Here is a 20,789-nt window from a genome sequence, read left to right on the forward strand (position 1 = left end):
TGGACGATGATCCCCCCCTCGTAGAGAGCTTCGTAGAAGTCCCGAAAAGCCTGCGCTATTCCAGCATCATCAGTGCCCCGGCCTCCTTCCGAGTCGGTGATCTCCTTAACCTTGCCCTGTTGTGTCTTCTCCCTCAACCTACTAGCTAACAACCGGCCTGTTTTATCCCAGTCGACATAGTAAGAATGCTTTAGGCGAAGAGCGCGTATTCCGCTCTGTCAGGGCTCGTGCATTCTTCTGTCGCCAAATCCGGGGAGCTCCCGTTCGGCTGTGGGCTCTCTCCAGCTCAAGCACCTGGGCCGTGAGTTCATCCCTTTAGCTTTGCGCTCTCTATTTTCTGCCGCCGACAAGGCGATCAGCTCCCCCCTCACAACTGCCTTGAGCGCCCCCCACAATGTAGCTACTGGAGTGTCAGAGGTGTCATTAAACTCCAAATAGTCCCTGACACACTTAAGGATTTGCTCCTGAACCGCCGGATTATGAAGCATTGTCTCCCGCAGTCTCCAGTGCCCCGCGGGCCGGGCGATGTAAGGGACCCCTATCGTAGCCACTACCGCGTCATGGTCTGACAAGGCCTCCGCCATAATATAAATATCCTTGATCGTCGCTCGAACCTCTACAGAGCCCAAAAAATGATCTAGTTTTGCGTAAGTGCGATGTACGTGCGAGTAATAACAAAATTGGGAGGCCCGAGGGTGAGACTCTCACCACAGATCAATCAAACCCCTCTCCGCCAGCCACTGCTTACCTTCACCCGAGACCCCCCCCTGGGAATGACGGCTGCCTGATCTGTCCGCCTCTGTATCCATAAATAAAATTGATACTTGTAAATCCATGACTAAGTTCAGGTCACCCCCCACCAGAATGAAGCGGTCTTGAGGTTCTAAGACTTTTGAAAGGGCCGATCTGAGGAACACCTCTTGGCCTGCATTTGGAGCGTATATCGTTCCAATCGTTAGAGCGAGGCCTGTAATCCAAAAACGGTGTGCCAATAGCCACCCCTTAATTTCCGCTACTTTATCTCCCATCTACCCCCGAAACTTCCTCACCACCAGGATTGCCACCACCGCCCTTTTATCAGTCATAGCGGAGAAATATTGGTAAGGGAACGCCCTAGACTTCAACCTATGCCAGTCACGTGCCAACAAGTGTGTTTCCTGCAGCAGGCAGATATCCGCTCCTGTATTCTCTAAGTAGGATAGAATGGCTTGCCTCTTGTTAGGGCTATTGAGGCCTTTGACCTTAAGTGTGAGGATATTTAGTTCAGTGTCCTGCATGAGTGGACAGTGGAGCAGATCGCACCTAGGCCTGTGTAACAAGCTGGTAAAAGAAACCCCGGCCCCCCCGCACAAGGGAGACTACCGAAACCACACCTGTAAAGACGCAAACACCCCACCTGAGCACATCAGTTACCCTCCCCCTTCCCTAACCCCAACCCCAAAACAAACCCCCCCCATAATAGTCCCGCGCCCACCATATCTAGTAGTGTGCTCGTGGCGAAGCAAAACAGTCCGGGCATCTCATGGCAAGGGCAATGCAGTCAGGCCCTCCGCTCCCCCCTCGGCCCCATCCTCACAGTAACACAAGCCAGGGCCCTAGCGACCACACGGGGCTTCGGAAGGGGAAGTGTCTGTAGCAATTGCTTCAATTGTCGCTCTGCGTTCCTGCGCCATCACCACCGGGTCGGGCCCACGGGCCGCCACCCCAGAGCGTCTCCTCCCGACTGTCTGCCAGCGCACCGGGGACCGGCGGCGTTCCAGTGTACTCTCCTTCGCTGGACTCGGGTGTGGCATACCCAACAACTTGCACGCCTCGGTAAGGGACGATATCTGGTGCAATCGACCGTGCCATTTCTAAATTAGACGAAAGGGGTGCCCGCAAGAGTACGCCACCCCTTTGTCCCGCAGGTGCGCCGTAACGTCCTTGAAGTCTCTCCGCTTCTGCAAAGTGCTGGCCGCCAAATCCTGGTACAAAGTGATATTCATACCCTGATATAGGACCGGATATTTTGACCTAGCTTCTCTGATAATGCTTTCTTTCAGAGGATAATCCGGAAGGAAGGCCAGTATGTCCTGTGGCGGAGCGTTGGCTCGTCATCGCAAGCCCACCCTGTGAGCTCTATCGATGCGAATCTCCGTCTCCGGGGGTGCTGCCAGAATGTCTCGGAACAGTCTTTGCAGAAAAGCGGTGATATCGGACCCTTCTGCGTCCGATGGTACCTCCCGAACTCGAATGTTATTCTGCCGAGAGCGGTTCTCAAGGTCCTCCGTGTGCGACTGCAGGTCCAGCTGTTGATCCCTCAAGCGGATCACCTCCTGTTGCGTGACTTCCTCGGCCTTAGCCCGCTCCTGGTCCTCGATAGCCGCCACCCTGTCCCTGAGGGTATCCACCTCCCTCCGCAGTTCACGCACCTCTCCCGCCACTTCGCTTTTTAGGGTGTAAAAGTCTTTGCGAAGTGTATTGAAGAGTGACTCCAGGAAGGATTTGGTTATGGGAGTATCTTCCCCTTCATGATCTGCACTAGCTTGAGGGCCCTTGGTGAGCATCTCCTTCAATGTCCGCTCCTTCCGCCCCCTTTGGTTTGACATGGCGTCACCCGAGCTGAGAGACCACTGAGGGCCGATGAACCAAGGCCCGCGCAAACAAATCCTAGAGTTAATGTGCCGTCTGGAGGGTAACACACCCCAGGGAGACTCAATAGGCGCCCAAGAAAGTACCAGAACCCTCAACACCCCTGCCAGATGGGCAGCCGGAATGCAAGGTCTCTCGTTGCCAATAAAGGTGTGAGTCCTGAAGACAGGATGCAGTCCCCCTGCTCAGGGCCTAGCTCCACTTGCCGCTATTAGTGTCTATGAAAAGGCCCTCACCAACTATCTCCTCCAAATAATGGGATGTGGGGGGCTAGAGTCAAGCCAGGGACTGCCTCACCGCTGATGACCGTCCACTACAAAGTGGGAGGCCTCTGCAAACAATCAGGGCTATTCTGCCCCACCACGCAAGGCACTCTAGGGGGAACTATGGGGGTCTAAGCCCGCTGGAGCACCTCCTCCGCCCCTCAAAGCCAGCCGAGTCGCCATGGCCGAAACCCCCAACGATGCAGCACAGTCCCGGTGCCCTCCAATGCGCCAACCTGTCTCACTGCGACTCTTCACCACTTTGGAAGACCCATGTGCAATACAGTCCCCCGTGTCTCTCGCGCCAATATCCGCGTCGATCTATGGGCGCGGAGTTAGCCACTGCGTGGTAGGGCCACTCACCGGTTTCTCCTCCAGACCGGAGACGCAGCTCGCCGTCACCCTCGGCAACCTGGAAGGCCGCCACGAGTCCCGGACCTCCTCCGCGTTCCCCAGCTCCTCCGGCCCTCGGGGCTTGACCCCTGGAACTGCAGGTGAGCCCCGGAGCTCCCGTGCCACCACACCCGCAGCACCAAAAGCAACAGCTGGTCGTCACCGGCCGCTCGCCTCCTCTCCACTCTGCCCGCGATGAGCCAAGGCCTCCGCTCCTCTACACTCCAAAGCTCCTCCCGCGTAGCAGCCCCGCGGGCCTCCTCCGCCGATCGCGGTGGGACCCACCTTCAGATTCGGCAGTGGATCACCACACCGGCGCCTCTGCCTGTGGCCGCCCGGGTCACCATCACCTCCGCTGCTCACGTCCCCCGGGAGGATCGGCCCAGCTGTAATGTCTTTAGAGGCCTAATTTACATAGCAGCACGTAGGCGCTTAAGAATGCACCGGAGCCGACATGTGGTTTGCATGCACGCGGCTCCCGACTGACTCGTCGAGGCCACGCCCCTTTATTTTTAACCTCGCTAGCGTCTGACGTCACGCGTCAGCGCTAGCGCGTCCCGGCGGCGCGGAAGGCTAGAACGCCTCGCGCACGCCGGACACTACATTCGTTCCAACCTTTATAAACATTAAACAAAACATAGGACCAACAATTCAACGATGAGTCTGTTACCAGTCTGCCAGTCCTTACAGGTTACACCATATAGTCCGCCAGCTGGGATGACGGTGCCGGGTTCTTCCGCAGGTTGTAGCGGGACGGACCGCCTCTGGAAAGGGCCACCTCAGGGGCTCTGCGCCTTGGGGTGTTCGGCTCTGCCCTGGCTGGGGACCCGCCAGGCAGACTACCCCCCGGGGTGGCTGGGATGGACGGGGAACCGCCATCCTCACTCCGCCCGTCCTCCCCCTCCTGATCTCCGCTCGGCTGGTCGAGGTCCGGCCCCTCTGGCTCGGCCCCGGGAAGGTGTGTTTCAGGGTGGACCTTTTTGAAGAACGACACATCTCGCGTGACCGTTTCGGCTCCTCTTTGAGCGGTCACCATCGTGCCTGTCTGGCGGGTGACGACCCATGGTTGTGGTTCAAATGGGAGTCTGAACTTGCTGCCTGGGTAGCGGTCCTTCACATACACTAGGTCCTGTCGTTGTATCGTGGACTCTTTAGCACCCCTTCGCTGGCTGGCGTGGTCATTCGAGCGCATCCGATTGGCTAGGGTCTTCTCATTTGAGGCTTGTGCCGGAACCCAAGTGTGGTGGTGTGGGATCGTGTCACTTACAATTCGCCCCATGGTGGCTGTTCCTGGTGCTGCCTCGGTTGTGACGTGGGGGGTCATCCGGTATTCCCGCAGGAAACTGTAGATTGCTCTCTCCAGTGGAGATCCATCGGCCATGGCGATGCGAATGGTTTTGTTGAGTGTCCTCATAAACCTCTCCACCTCCATTGGCTTGGGGCCACCTTGGTGTTACTTTGCGGTGGTGGATCCCCCAGCTCTTAAGATACTCGGCAAACTCCTGCCAGTGGAAAGGCGGCCCATTGTCGGTCTTGACCACCCCGAAGATGCCATGAGTGGCGATGGTTTTCTCGAATTTCGCTATGACTTCCGTGGCTGTCTGGTTCCCCACGATTTCAACCTCCGGGTACTTGGTGAAATCGTCGATGATGACCAGCGCATACCGTCCATCGGGGAGGTGTCTGAAGTCGGCACTCACACACTCCCACGGTCTCAGGGGGTTATCTTCGGTCGCCACGGGGTGAGGGCGTTCCGGCTGTCCTGCGGCTTGGCACCACGTGCAGGTTCTTACCGTCTGCTCCACCATCGCATCCATGCCTGGGAACCAGACTTTGGCACGGAGCCTGCCCTTTGTCTTGACCATTCCTTGATGTCCCCTGTGTGCGAGGTCCACCACCTGTTGAGCGAGGCTGGCTGGCATGACTAGTCTCGGGCCTCGCAGAAGACATCCTTGGGCGTCGACGGACAGCTCACTCTGCACTTTCAGGAATGACTCCAGTGTCAGCTTGGCTTGAGGCGTCTTTCTGTTGAGCGAGGCTTGGATTGCCCTCCAATCTCCTGACCTGACAGCCTCCGCCGCTGCTCTCACGCATTCATCACCTTCTGAGGCTTCTATGATCGCGGCTAGGCTCATCGGGAGGGGTCGTGACCGCTCTGTCACATACCGGACGTACTCCTCTGTGTCCTCTGCCTCCTCCTTCTCTTCAGTTGTGGCTTTCCGCGGGTGCCGTGATAGGTAGTCCGCCGGGTTCGTGGCCCCGGGTTTGTACTCCACTCGGTAGTCGTACCCTTGTAGTTGGAGTATCCACTTTTCAATCCGGGGAGGCGGCTTTGAGGACGACCCTTGGAACAGAGGAATGAGTGGCTTGTGATCGGTTGTTACCGTGAAGTGGTGTCCATACACGTACACGTGAAAATGCCGGCATGCCCAGTGGATGGCTATGGCTTCTCGCTCGATTTGCGAGTACCGCTGCTCTGTTTCGGTCAGGGACCGGCTGGCGTAAGCAATGGGTGCCCACTCCTCGTTGTCCTGGAGCTGTGTCAGGACTGCTCCCAGCCCAAACGGGCTCGCGTCGACCGCCACGTTGGTGGGCTTTGCCGGGTCGAAGTATGAGAGGGTAGTGTCCGCGGACAGGGCCCCCTTCGTTGCTTGAAACGCCTGCTCCTGTTCCTGGCCCCACTGCCACGTGGTGGACGATTTGGTCAACTCTCTGAGGGGTTTGGTGAGGTTGGAGAGGTCAGGGATGAAGCGGCCGCAGAAGTTGACCATGCCCAGGAAACTCCGGGCCTCCGAGATGTTCGTCGGAGCTGGGGCATCTTGGACATCCTTCACCTTGTCTGGGTCCGGGGCCACCCCTTGGTCCGAGAAGGTGTACCCAAAGAAGCTGATCTTTTTCTGTAGGAACTGACACTTCTCCCGGTGCAGGGTCAAACCTGACTCCTGGATCCTCTTGAGGACTCCTCTCAACCGCTGGTGGTGTTCCTCTATGGTTGACGCGTAAATGAGCAGGTCGTCGCTCACATTGAGCACGCCGGGGAGCCCACTGAGCACTTCTCTAATGGTATTTTGGAATACCTCGGAGGCACTCGAGATGCCGAAGTTCTGGCGCCGATACCGTCTGAGGCCCACATGGGTGGAAAACGTGGTGATGTACCTCGAGTCCGGATGAAGTGGTAACTGGTGGTAGCCTGACCGTAGGTCCATCTTCGAAAACCACCTGGCCCCGTTCAGCTCCCCCAAGATGTCGTCAATGGTGGGCGTCAGGTGTCGCTCTCTTTTGACCGCGGCGTTAGGGAGGCGCATGTCCACACAGATGCGGACTTGCCCTGGCTGCTTCGGCTTCCTGGCGATGACGATCGGGGATACCCACGGGGTTGGCCCACTGACCTTCTCGATGATGCCTTGTTTCTCCAGGGCCTCCAGCTCCTCCTCGACCTTCTGCCGCAGGTGGAAGGCGATCCTCCGGTGTCTCAACGCTACTGGTTGGACCGATGGGTCGATGTGTAAGGATACTTCCTTTCCTTTCAGGCACCCAATGCCGTTGAAGACCTCTCCAAATTCTTCCATGATTGTATCCAGCTCTTCCTCCAGGACTGCCATGGCGAATGAGATCAGTCTCAATTCTTCGGCCGACTGCCCGCTCAGCAGCATCCCGCTGCCCTCTTCCGTGACATAGACGGTGGTGTTGACGCTCCTCTCACCATGTTGTAGCTCTGTTTTGAAGCACCCGATGAGGGGAATGGGCGTCTTCTGGCCGTATGCGAACACCCGAATCTTCGCCTTTCTCAGCGGGGGTTTGACCCGCAGTTGGTGGTAGACATTGGCGGCCATCAGCTCGATGGAGGCCCCAGTGTCAATTGTCGCCTTTACCTCTTGACTTTGTACTAGGATGCGACATTTCGGAAGTCTGCGCTTCTTCTTCTGTGGTTGGTGGATTGCGAACACGTAATGGACTGGGAATTCTTCGGTGTCATCGTCCATGTCCTCACTGTCTGCTTCTTCTCGTACCGCATGGGCCGCCTCTTTCTTGGCTTTGGTGGACCGGCATACCGCCGCAAAGTGGTTCATCCACCCGCAGGCGCCGCACTTTTTCCCTCTAGCCGGGCAGTCTTGCATGCGGTGGGGTTGGCCCACAGTACCCACAGTCTTTCCTCTTTGCCTCCGGCTGCCGTCTCCCTCCAGCTTGCCTTCCTTTTGGCCGCACTACGTTCACCGCTTCCGCCACCTGCACTTGCTCCGTCTTGATAGGGCGATGTAGGGCCGCCTCCATATGCGAGGCTTTCGCTTGCGATAGCTCCTTCGACCGTCCGAGGGTGAGGATGTCCGCCAGGGGCTTTCCTTCTTCCTGGAGGACCGTGACACGGAGCTTAGACGAGTAACAACCCTGTATGATTTGCCCTCGGATCTCCTCCTGTTCGTCGCGGAACCCACACGTGCTGGCTAACTCCTTCAGCCTGCCATGGAACGCATCCAGGGACTCATCCGCCTCTTGTTTGGCCTGACGGAAGATGAACCGTTCATAGTCTCTGTTCGCCATGGGCTCGAAGTGGGCGTTGAGCGCGTTCAGCAGTGTGTGGTATGTCTTCGGCGTGGCTTCCACAAGAGTCTTGTAGATGCGGTGGATGTCTTTTCCTCCAAGGTGGAGCAGCAACGCTCTGCGCCGTTGACTCGCGATGCCAGCCCCTTCGAAGTAGATCTGTAGACGGTCTGTCCAATCCCTCCAGCGTGGGGCCAGGGATGACGGGGCGCCGTCAACGGCAAATGGCTCAATGGCGGGAATGGACGCCATCTTGGCACGTGCGCAGCACGCTGTGGAACCGGCTTCCGCTCCTCTGCGTCGACGCCACCAGGCGTGCACCCTCTCCAGCCGCGGCGCGTAGACTTCCCTCGCGCGGCTATACCCAATGGTGGGCGCACCTACCTCCTGATGTCATCCGCGGGACCCCTTCGGCGCTTCTGGGTTGGGGCGAGCACACCCGGCATGGGCCCGAACCGTAGGAGGGCGCGGTCGTCGTCAGGCACCTCGTGGGGCAGGTGTGGCACCACCTGGGCGAGACATGCTCCTCACCAGCCGAGGATTGGGGCACCAGGGCGCACACAGCAGCTCCGTCGACGGCTCGGTGGGCCTCCAGGGCACATGCAGTGGTCCTCACCAGGCCTCATAGCAGGCTCCACCCGGACACCAGGAGGGGGCCTGCACACACAGGCTCAGGACAACTGGGTGGCCAGAAGGGGTATTGTGGGGCTCAACCAGCACATCAGGGCTCAAAAGACCCTCGTCGCCAGTGTAATGCCTTTAGAGGCCTAATTTACATAGCAGCGCGTAGGCGCTTAAGAATGTACCGGAGCCGACATGTGGTTTGCATGCACGCGGCTCCCGACTGACTCGTCGAGGCCACGCCCCTTTATTTTTAACCTCGCTAGCGTCTGACGTCACGCGTCAGCGCTAGCGCGTCCCGGCGGCGCGGAAGGCTAGAACGCCTCGCGCACGCCGGACACTACACCAGCCTCACCGCTCGCCGTGATCCGGCTACGCACAGGGTCCGACCGCTAACTTAGCCTCACTGCGCGCTCCGCCAAATCGAATCAGGAGGGCTCCAGATGTCAGCCCCCAGCCTCAAAATCACAGGCTCGAAGCTATAGAGCGGATGGGGAGCAAAACCACCACTCCCCAGGTGCTTTAGAAGGGGAAATACATTAGATAGGGGCCGAGTTGGGCATCGACGGGCGGGGAGACGAAGCAGCACACGTCCTACCCGCTCGCCATCTTGGCCACGCCCCGCCTTATATGTTTTTTAAAAGGTTACAGTGTCTCAGACCACTCAGGTAGAAGAAAATGCAGTTTGTTAGTGCTTCACATATAGGGAATAGATTTTCACTCTTTTCATGGCCTTTACTTTGTTTAATCTTATTCTTGCCTGCATTTGAATGTCATCTTTACATTGCTGTCCCTAGGCCTTCGCCTTCACCTCACCTCCCAGTCTTCCAGTCACATAGTCCATTCCTCACCTTGTGCTATCTCCTCTGGTCATTGCTGTAATTACTCCAAATCCAGCCCATCTTTCTATGATTCACCCCTGTTTTTGCTTCCCGTTCTCCCACACAGGCTGTACCTAAGAGCCTGACCCTAGGGCCAGCAGACTCTGTGGTGCAGCAGGACTTTACCTTTAAGCAGGGCTTCCACTGTGCCAAAGCTTTTGACTGTGTGTGACATGACCTAACTGGTTGTTAAGTACTGAGGGAATAAGGGTGCCTCCATTCATTTCATATTATGCAACTGCCCAGCCGCATTTCTTCTTGGAGTCTTAACAACCATCTATTGATTCTAGCACAAAAGACGGAAATGAAATAAATAATCAAGAATTTTCCAGAAGGACAAGCAGTTTCTACAAATAAGGGCTGGACTGTGCAAACCTTTGAGGTCTCTCACATGAAGCCTTCCCTGGTGACAGTTTTACAATCCTATATAGATGAGATCTCCTCAAAGTTGAATCCTTCAGCACCACCCTGAGCCTCTCAATTGTTGTACTTGTCCAATAAAGTTTGGTCCATGATCTTTCTCCTGACAGTGTAATTGACTCCTGAGGTGCTAAGTATTCCTAAACTAGGAAAACACATTCTACAAAACAAAACATACGTTGTTTCGTTCAGTAGAAGTGTTTGTATCTCCTTATCCTATAAATTGGAATGTACTGTATGTTGGTATGTCATGTTGCCCTCCTTGGGTGCATTTTAAAATATAAAGTGAGATTTTGATTGCCATTTAAATAAATTCTCATGCTTCTACTTTTATCTCACCGATTCTAAGAATAAATGCCACACACTTTTCACCAAGAATGTACCCCACCAATTACGCAAATGGAAAAACAGAGTGCCTAAAAAAGTTTATTTTTAAAGTATTTATTGGTACATGTGTCATGTATGTTATGTATATAGGGAATTAGAATAGCGTGTGAAAAAAATCGTTTTGTACTGTACATTTTAACAAGGAATAAACGGGGGGAAAAATTGTATTACAAATGAAAGACTAAACTCATGAAGATGGTGGTTTTACTGTTTGGAGAGTCGATCAAAGAATACATGAGTTATAAGCAGAGGCATTAGAATATACATAAATGTAAGCACCTAGATACTCTTCAGTAGTGTTGATCATGTTTGTGCCATCTCCCTTTATTCACAATATCTTTCTTTAGATTACGTTCCTATCGGACCTCGCTTCTCGAATCTGGTTCTGCAGGCTCTTTTGGTGTTGTTGAAAAAAGCACCCCCACAGGTAAGAGAGTTTGGAAATTCAACTTTATAACTGCATTTCCCTTTGACGTGATCAATTTCATTTTAAGGGGACTGCAGGGAATGGGGTAGAAATAGGACTGATGGATTCCAACCTTAAAAGCTTCTTTTGAGGTACCCTGTTAATTTTCCAATTTGAAAGAAACACGTTAGTTAGATTCCTCACCTTAGAATATCCCCAGGCGTCAGGCTGGATCCGGAATGATTTTTCGTCAGCAATACCCCTTGCGCGTCGCTAGGCGTCATCTGCGGCTTTGCGTCCGTCGTCGGCGTCGTGCGCCGGAATGACGTCGTCAGAGTACTTAGACGCCACCCTCGCACGCTGACGTCAGTTCTTCTTTTTTCCGCGCCAGACAGCGCCGATCCGGGAAGAGCTTACCCCTTTAGTCACTTTTTGACTAAAACTATTTGGACTCTTTTGTCTACTCGATTCGAACTGGTGCCGGTAGGATGCCTGGGTTTAAAGCCTGTGACTCCTGTCATCGACTGATGTCGGTGACGGACCACCACCGCCAGTGCCTTTACTGCCTGGGGGCCGACCACGATGCGGAGTCGTGCCTCGACTGTCAGGCCTTGACCTCGAAGGCTAGGCGGGAGTGGTCCCGTAAGCTTCTCGAGCTCCGACATTCAGCTCCGCGCCGTTCACGGTCCCGGTCCAGGAGGAGGTAGACGGACCTGTCGCGGAGCCGCAGCTACCACCACGGCTCGTCGGGGGTCGAAGTCTTCGGGTAAGTCGAAGCATGCTAAGAAGTCCAAGAGGCGACACCGCTCTTCGGACTCCCCTCGCCGGTTGCGCGACTCGGTCGAGGGTCCGGGTGGTACCACCCCCGCGGCTCCATCGGAGCCGCAGGAGCCGGATCCGTCCCCATACCCACCGGTCCCTGGGACTGACGCGACTCCGGCGGAGATCAGTGCCTTCCTCTCGGACATGAGGGGCCTGGCTCCGCCTTCGATGCCTCCCGGCGCGCCTTTGGGCCCTGCGGGCTCGACTGAGCGAGCCGGCGGCTCCGGCGCCGTCGTCGACTTCGGTCCCGACGCCGCAGGTCCCCGTGGGATCCAGGCCTGGATCTCAGTCGGTGCCGGTCGATCTCACAACGCCTCCTCCGCCGCAGCCGACACCGATGGATGACAATTTCATCTACCGTCCGGCTCCAATTATTCCCCCTGTTTATCAGGAATCGGATGACGGGGGCGACTGGGAGGGGTCTGAGGACCCTTTGGCCATGCAGGCCAACTTATCTCAGGACTGGGCAGATGAGCTGGGGGATGCCAATGGTCTGGACACCTCCTCGGACACTGGTTTCATCTCTACTCCGACTGTGGCTTCGGAGGAAGGTGCTGCATTTTCAGTGGTGCTGCGCAAGGCGGCCGAAGCCCTTGGGCTGGAGCTGCCTGCTGTGGCCGTGAGGACTAACCTCCTCACTGAAGTGCTTCAACCATCAGCAAGCTCCCCGGAGCCTCTGCTGCAGTTCAATGAGGCACTAGTGGACGTTCTGAAGGGCACCTGGTCCAAGCCCTCCACAGTACCTCCTGTGGATCAGAACGTGGCCCGGCGCCTCCGCCCTGCTCCGGGTGACCCCAGTTTTCTGTCCCAGCACCCCACGCCCAAGAGCCTGGTTATCCAGGCCCCTACTTCCCAATCCTCCTTCCCGTCCACTCCCACGGATGGGGAATCCAAGAGGCTAGAGCAGTTCGGTAAGAAGCTGTTCTCTTCCCTTAGTTTGGGACTGCGGTCCTTGAACACCGCTTGCCTCTTGGACAGTTATTCCCACTCTCTGTGGGATACGGTGGAGGATGTGCTGCCCCAGTGTCCGGAGGAGGCCCAGACGCGGCTCGCCCAGGCTCTTGCCGACGGGCGGGATGCAGCACGACATGCTATTCGATGTGGGCTAGACACTACGGACTCGCTGGGTAGGGCGATGTCAACTACGGTGGTGCTCCGCCGCCACGCCTGGCTGCGGTCCACGTCTTTCACAGGGATTGTCCAGAGCACCCTCATGGATATGCCCTTTGATGGCACTCGCCTTTTTGGCGAGAAGGCGGATAGTGCGCTGGTGCCTCTCGGGGCCCCGACCGCAAACTTCTGCCTTTTGTCCCTTTCGTGGCCAAGGAAGGAGCGCCCCCTCACATCCGCCTAGCCACCGGCTACAGATTCAACCTGCACGCGGACGTGGATTCCGCCGAGGCGGTACCGGGGGTCAACGTGCCGGTCAGTCCACATCCACCCCGGCAGCATCCGCCTCAAAGCCCTCCTAGTCCGTGCTTTCTGGCCCATTCCACGCCAGTGGGAGGCAGAGTTCACCATCACCTGCTCCACTGGCATTCCATCACGTCGGACAGGTGGGTGCTGCAAATCGTCCATATGGCCATGTCTGAACTGGGGTGGCAGAGTGGGCTAAAGAACGGTGATGGATCAAACCCAGATCTGTTGACTGGGTGTGAGTGTTTGATTGGTTCTGATGCTCCGTCCATCACCACCCCCTTTTGTACTGCAAATCGTCCAAAGGCGCTACTCCCTCCCCTTCGAGATGACCCCCTCCAGCCATGCCACTGCAGTGCCACCGCATGTCGGGGGATCACTTGAATCTTCTACGGGAGGAAGTTGCAGCCCTCTTGGCCAAGGGGGCCATCGAGCGCGTTCCTGGTCCAGAAGTAGGTCGTGGTTGCTATTCCCACACCTTTCTGGTTCCCAAGAAGGGCAAAGGGGGCCTACGCCCTATTTTGGACCTCAGGAGCGTCAACGCCTTCCTCCGGAAGGAGAGGTTCAAGATGCTTACCCTAGCTCAGGTTCTGGCTGCCCTGGATCCAGGAGACTGGATGGTAGCGTTGGACTTGCAGGACGCTTATTTCCACATTCCCGTCCTGCCGGCCCACCGGCGTTACCTGTGGTTCACGGTGGGTCAGGAGCATTTCCAGTTCACGGTGCTCCCCTTCGGCCTCACTTGTGCCCCTCAGGTGTTCACGAAAGTGATGGCGGTGGTCGCAGCTCATTTGCACAGATCAGGGGTTCCAGTCTTCCCCTATCTCGACGACTGGCTGTTGAAGGTGGGCTCTCCCCAGCAGGTTGTCTCCCACCTCCAGACTACGGCCGACCTCCTGCATTTGCTGGGGTTCTCCATCAACGTGCCGAAGTCGCATCTGAGTCCCTCCCAGAAGCTCCTTTTCATCGGGCGGTTCTGGACTCGGCGCAGTTCCGGGCTTATCTTCCGGAGCAGTGGGTCCGGGATAATCAGGCTCTGATTCCCATCTTTCAGCCTCTATCCCAGGTTTCGGTCAGGATGGTGCTGCGGCTTCTGGGTCTGATGGCCTCCTGCATCCTGTTAGTGCATCACGCCAGGTGGAGAATGCGGGCTCTGCAGTGGGACCTGAAGTTTCAGTGGGCCCAGCATCGGGGCAACCTGTCCGACCATGTCTTGATCTCAGAGGGCACTGCAAAGCAGTTGCAGTGGTGGCTCACGAACAGCGATTGGATCAGCGGCAGATTCCTCTCCCTACCCCACCCGGAGCACGTAGTGGTGACGGATGCGTCCCTCTTGGGATGGGGGGGCCACATGGGGGAGGCGGAGATCAGAGGACTCTGGTCTCCGGCGGAGTCTCGGCTCCATATCAACCTTTTGGAGCTGAGAGCGATCCGACTGGCACTGAAGGCATTCCTTCCCGTTGTCCGGGGAAGTGTGGTGCAGGTGTTCACGGACAACACCACCGCCATGTGGTATTGCAACAAACAGGGCAGGGTGGGGTCGTGGACCCTTTGTCAGGAGGCTCTGTGCCTCTGGACATGGCTGGAACATCAGGGCATCACCCTGGTGGTTCAACATCTGGCGGGCTCTCTGAACGCCAGAGCAGACGAACTCAGCCGCCGGTGCATGATGACTCACGAATGGCGTCTCAACTCGGACGTGGCGCAAGGCCTCTTTCGGCAGTGGGGAGAGCCTTGGTTAGATCTATTCGCCACCGAAGAGAACGCGCAATGTCAGCAGTTCTGCGCGTTGGAGTTTCCAAGGCGGCACTCGCTCGGGGATGCTTTTCGTCGCGAGTGGAGTTGCGGTCTGTTGTACGCCTTTCCGCCTATACCACTTCTGCCCAGAGTGCTGAAGAAGATCAGGCGCGACCGGGCCCAAGTCATCTTGGTGGCTCCGGATTGGGCACGAAGGTATTGGTATCCCGAGCTACTCAGCATGGCGAGCGATCCCCCGATACGACTGCCTCTTCAGGAGGACCTTCTGTCGCATGCATGGAGATTGAGCGGCGACAGTTGATGCCATTTGACTTGCCTCCTGAAGTCTGCGATGTTATTCTGGCAACCAGGTGTCCCTCCACCAAAACGGTATAAGCCTGTAGGTGGAACAATTTTGTGGCATGGTGCACAGCAAAGGCTGTGGATCCCCTTTCCTCCCCTCTTTCTGAGGTTCTCCTCTTCCTTCTTTCTTTGGCCCAGCAGGGCTCTGCTCTGGGCACTCTTAAAGGTTATCTTTCTGCTATCTCTGCCTTCCTTCTGCTTCCTGATCAGCCTTCTCTCTTCAAATCCCCTGTTGTTTCTCGATTCCTTAAGGGCATTACTCACATGTTTCCTCCTGTCCCTTTTGTAATGCCTCAGTGGGATTTGAATCTTGTTTTGACATATCTGATTTGCGCTCCCTTTGAGCCACATCATAATTGTCCTCTTCGTCTCTTGACGCTTAAGACTGCTTTCCTGGTAGCCATCACCTCTGCTAGAAGGGTGAGTGAGCTCCAGGCTCTCTCTTCTAAGCCTCCTTTCCTTTCTATTCATCCGGACAAGGTTGTGCTCCGCACTCGCCCTTCCTTCCTTCCTAAGGTTGTGACTGCCTTTCTGTTACGCTGCCCACCTTCTTTCCGCCTCCGCATCCCTCGAAAGAGGAAGAGCGGCTCCACCGTCTGGACCCAAAACGTGCGCTCTCCTTCTATCTGGACCGCACAAAACAGTTCCGGGTGGACGACCAACTCTTCGTTGGCTACGTGGGCGCTAAGAAGGGGCGGGCGGTGCACAAGCGAACCATCTCTCGGTGGGTCGTTTTGTGCATCAAAGCTTGTTACTCCTTAGCTAAAAAGGAACCTCCTGTTGGGCTGAGGGCCCATTCTATTCGGGCCACGGCAGCGACGACTGCCCTGGGTCGGCGAGTCCCCATGCAGGACATCTGTCTGGCACCAAACGGGCCTCGCTGCACACGGTTGCCCAGCATTATTGCCTGGACAGCCAAGTCCGGAGAGACGGCTTCTTTGGCCGTTCTGTTCTCCAGGACTTTCTGGTGTGAACTTGGTTCGCAGACCCACCACCGGGGTTGGTATTGCTGGGGTATCTATTCTAAGGTGAGGAATCTAACTAACGTGTTTCTTTCAGATGAACAAGTTACTTACCTTCGGTAATGATGTATCTGTAAGAAACATTAGTTAGTTAGATTCCTCACCGACCCACCCATCCTCCCCATTCTGCAAACCGACATCTAGGGTTAAGGTTATCCTTTTCAGGGCCCTAGACTTTTTTGGCACCAGTGTCGGTCTCTTGCATGGTTCTGCGTTCCTGGCGCGGAAAGCTATGTACAAGAACTGACGTCAGCGCGCGAGGGCGGCGTCTAAGTACTCCGACGACGTCTAAGTACTCTGACGACATCATTCCGGCGCATGACGACGGACGCGGAGCCGCAGACGACACCTAGCGACGCGCAAGGGGTATTGCTGACGAAAAATCTTTCTGGATCCAGCCTGACGCCTGAGGATATTCTAAGGTGAGGAATCTAACTAACTAATGTTTCTTACAGATACATCGTTACCGAAGGTAAGTAACTTGTTCCTTGTTCAACTGGAACAATATGCCATATTGCAATTGAACTAACCTAAACTTAATGCACGAGTGGTGAAGCATTCAACAAGAGAGATGCTACAAATTAGCCAAAAGAAGGATGAAGCTATGATTAATGGGAAATCTATCATAAACTGCAGATACCTGGATATTGTGCACATATCTTTTTTGCAAAGGTAGGTTCTACTTTGTGTACTTATATGTAACTCTGCCTCTGTCTGGTAGAGTCCACAAATCAAACAAAAGACCAACCTTTAATGTTACATCGTCAAAGGTGTATTTCCGTTTAAATTACTTTGAAAGATTTAGGTAGTGAATTAATGGACCTTTAGTCTCATTGTGTTCCAGTGGATCTTATTAGCTTCTTAAAATACAGCTGTAAAATGTGCAATAGTCATGATTTCACACAAAAAAGCGTATGTAATTAGAAATTACTCAATGTTCTGTTTTTCATACTTTGTCCACCGTTTTTGTAAGAGGCGCTTTATCTGTAAACAAATGTGTTTTTCACAGATTGTACACATCTTAATCGATTTCTATATACAGTCACTCCAGCTACATGCATGGTGTGTGCTAAAACAACTGACTTCCCACCCCAATTACCCTTTTGAGATATACCCCTTTCCTTGGCAACACATCCTGCTTTTCGTATTATCTATGAATCTCTATTGTAATTTCTTTATCATTTAAGCTCATTTAATTAATTACGTATGTGTCCTAATATTTCTGCATCATAGGTCTTCATTGATGGTCATAAACACTATAATCATTCCTCTCTTCCTACGTGAAATTCTTTATTCATTTGGAATCCATTTTAAAATCATATTGGGTGATTATATCCAACCGATTTCTTGATGTGATCGTCTAGCAGAGGCTAACTTTATTTTTCTGGGAGAATACAATGACTCTGAAAGCCAATTTCAAACCTACATTGCAGGATTTTGTGCAGAAAGGCGAAACTGTGGGAAGGGAAAACAAGCATTGGCATAGCCAATAGGTCTCGCTTTTGGGACCTTATAAGTATTTAGTTATGCAGCACAATATCCTTGGTGCAACAACATGAACTGATGCATGGCTAAACACTTGTAAGGTCCCAAAGGTGAGACCTATTGGCTATGTCAATGCTTGTTTATACTGGAACTACTGTTGATAATGTAAGCGGAGTTCACAGTTCACACCATTTTCTTAGATCTCTCGACTGAAAAGGAAAAGCTTTGCATTAGTGAATCATATATACAAGTTTGAACAGTCTTACATATGAATAGAAGTCTTGCCTCAGTGGCAGGCAGTCTTCATTTACAGATCTGTATTGTGGTCCTGTAAACTGGCAGTCAAAGGGTTTGTACTACAGGGGATTGGGCCTACTTGTTTAGTGAACAAGATAAACACAAACTGTGGGCCTGTAGTTTGGTGTTTCTAGATTGTTGACTGCTTTCTCATGTTGTGGTCAGCATTGTGATCACCTGCCTCTAATTTGTCAAGCTCTTCTCTTTGTTGACAAATTGACCTCCATTGCTCTGTATGCCTTCTATGGAGCTGAGCATTTGCCCCCACTCTTCTGTTCTTTGCCACTTCCCCCTCTCAACATAACTCCACTCCCCCAACATAGCATGTACAGCCAGTCCCAGACATTGTTAGCATTCTTTCAGACTCATTCAGCATCTCACTTTCATTCCGACTTCTGCTACAGACTTTGCTTATGTAATTGAACTTGGACCTGCACTATAGCCTGTAAAAAAAATTACTCCAGGGACAACCTAGAGGACTATGTGTTGATGGAATGTAAAAGACCGAAAACATGGCATTCTAGTGACTGGGACAACCAAAATTGAACGTCCTCTCCCATTCTAATGTCATGTGTAAATTATAATTACTTGGTAAAACCTCAATGTGATGTTTTGGTATTCTCCAATCTAGTTTCCTGAGCGCTCTCCTCTTTATTTATGCCTTTGCATTCTTGGGAGAAGACACACACCAGTTCTTGTGCCATTTCTTTTGAAGGAGACGGGGTGTGCATCATCAGGAATCAAGTAGCAGACTTGTTGCAAGCACTTCTGCTTCAGGAGGATCAGGTCCACCAGGGTGTTGAGGCTCTAAAAAGTGATCTGGACTAACAATCCAGATATTATCTGGACTTTCTGGTTCTTCTGCGGGTCCCTCATGCAGGGCAAAAACTCATGAAGTGGATCTTGCCTGAATCTTCATAACGAAGGCATGTTTGTTGGAGTCCTGTTACATCTGGCACGTTCAAACTTTTAAGCAAATTATTCTGTTCTCTGTCACAGAACATTGTCGTTTTTCTAGTGTATTGGTTTAAAAGGGTAACTGCTTTGAAATAGAGCATGAGCACGTTTTATCACGTTATCCCTGGAAATTCAGTATAGCTTAGTGAAGTTTCTTAGCACTCCCAGAAGGGTGCAAAGAAAGAAAACCGTTCCAGATATAATAAATTGGTGGTGGGTTGTGGTTAAGCATCTTTTTTCTTTGCTGACCAAATGCAGCAGCTAAACTGATCAGTGAACCTGTACTTCGATTCTGAAATCCATTTACATATGATAATCAATAACCCAGAAACCGGTCATGAGCACTGGATGAACCTAGATTTCCCGCCCACCGCCCCCTTTACCGCACTTGTAGTAATATTCATTGCATCCACTTTTAAAGACACATTTGTACGAAAGAGGACTGAGAGCAGACAAATGTATGTTTGCCTCAGGCTGTGTGACCTGCATTACCTCCGTCCCCTCCCCACCGCCCCATCCCAAACAAATGGCTCTGCAGCTTCAGTGTGGAGCCCGAGATCCCTCTAAAGGTCCTTCTATTATTAATGGAAGCCAAATTAAGCCCGCTGCCCACTTCTGGAGACTACTCTGCTCCAGACAGGTAGTGTACCGCTGTGGGATTTTTCCATGCTCTGAGCTGAAGGTATTGTGCTTCAGCTTACATTTTTTCTTAGCCGGGCCTGCTATCTTGGCATTTTTAGAAGTGCCTTTCAGTATATTGAAGATATCTATTTTTTTATGTACCTTGAGGCTGAAAGCAGACATTCCTCCGTAATACCAAGCAGCTTTCGGAAAATGCCGTTCTCTTCTCCTTAGATTTGAACCAATGACCTTGCTTGCGACCGTTTAAATAGCTGGTTAAACTCTGCGAGTATTTTCTTTCTTAAAAATCCCTAGGAACAGAAGAATGACGAGAGGACAAAAGCTTGCACATGTGGAAGCTTTTTAAGCAAGAAAAACAATCATTTTTCCGACCGCTTTACTCCTTGAAATCTTTCGCCTAAATGGAGATTTAGAATCTATCACTATTTGCCGATTATTTCTGTGTAAACAGAGTCATGGCCTATTGCGCTGAGCAAGGAGTCAATTTTTAGGTCTCGCGACCTGCGTTGCACTGCGTAGCAGTGCTCGCGCAGGCGAGAGTCCTTTTGTCCGGGGTTCAGAAATGGACCCTGGAATCGCACACGCTCGTGCGTGTGCGTTTCCTTTTCAGCTCCCCCACTGGCCTTTGCGTGCGTCTTATTCTAAAAGACTGCACGCAATTGTCCCGAGGCGTGCGCATAGCTCCTCCCATGGCCTACTGGTGTCTATTACGAGCACCAAGCGCGTAATAGACACCAATAGGCCGTGGGAGGAGCTATGATCATACCCAGACACAGGGGTGACGCGCGAGCCACTTGTTTTTCTTTGCAGCAGTGTGTTCTAGTTTAGCTCTGGTGCCAATTGGTTTTTTGTACTTTGCAACCACCTATGAGAAGTCGATGCCCATATGCCAGCTGTAATCTCTGCAGCAGAGCCGCGCCGGCCATGGTGGAGAACACGAGCACCGCCCATGGAGCCCTGGTGAGAAGGGGGGGTAAGCAGGTGGGAGAATCCGTACCTAAGGAAGGGTGACTCGGATCCTAGCGGACGGGGCACAGAGCTTTGGGTATAGCATACAGTTTGAAAGCAGGCAGGCTGGTGAACCTGCGGACGGGGCTGGAGCTCAGCGCCGCGCTTCAAGGAGGAAACGTTTGTTTAGAAGAGGAGATCTGAGTGTTCACCTGAGAACTCCTCCAGCTCCCAAAGAGACGGTACATCGGCGTATCCAAAGTTGGGTCGATGTCACAGGGAGAGAGCACAGGGTTCATCGGGGCAAGGTGGCCGGTGACCAGTTTATGCTCCTGGCCCCAGACTGGAGAGGGTTTCGATTATCTCCGACTATGGATTTTAGACAGTGTTACTGTGAGGCGGTAAGCACCGTAAGGAAGGTGGTTGTGTAAATGTTAAAGCTTTGCTGGTTGTGAGATGTTTTGTGAAGCGATCACTGCAGCAGGGCGGGGTAATTTCAGCAGGTGATAATGACAGGAGGGCAGATGTTGGGCATGCCATTACGAGAGTAACTGATGTG

At 53.5% G+C, this 20,789-nt stretch overlaps 1 protein-coding gene across 6 annotated transcripts in view; it reads left to right on the top strand.

The window, feature by feature from the left end:
• Positions 1-20,789, top strand: part of LOC146869905 (vesicle-fusing ATPase-like) — a 1,998,451-nt gene that overhangs the window by 1,562,762 nt on the left and 414,900 nt on the right. For all 6 annotated transcript variants that reach the window (XM_085624087.1, XM_085624086.1, XM_085624090.1 and 3 more), the window contains one exon: positions 10,483-10,562. In XM_085624087.1, the coding sequence (XP_085480213.1) occupies positions 10,483-10,562 (80 nt within the window). The remainder of the gene's footprint in view (positions 1-10,482; positions 10,563-20,789) is intronic.

The sequence above is a fragment of the Triturus cristatus genome, chromosome 1_1 (assembly GCF_964204655.1).
Source record: "Triturus cristatus chromosome 1_1, aTriCri1.1, whole genome shotgun sequence".
Taxonomy (NCBI): Eukaryota; Metazoa; Chordata; class Amphibia; order Caudata; family Salamandridae; genus Triturus; species Triturus cristatus.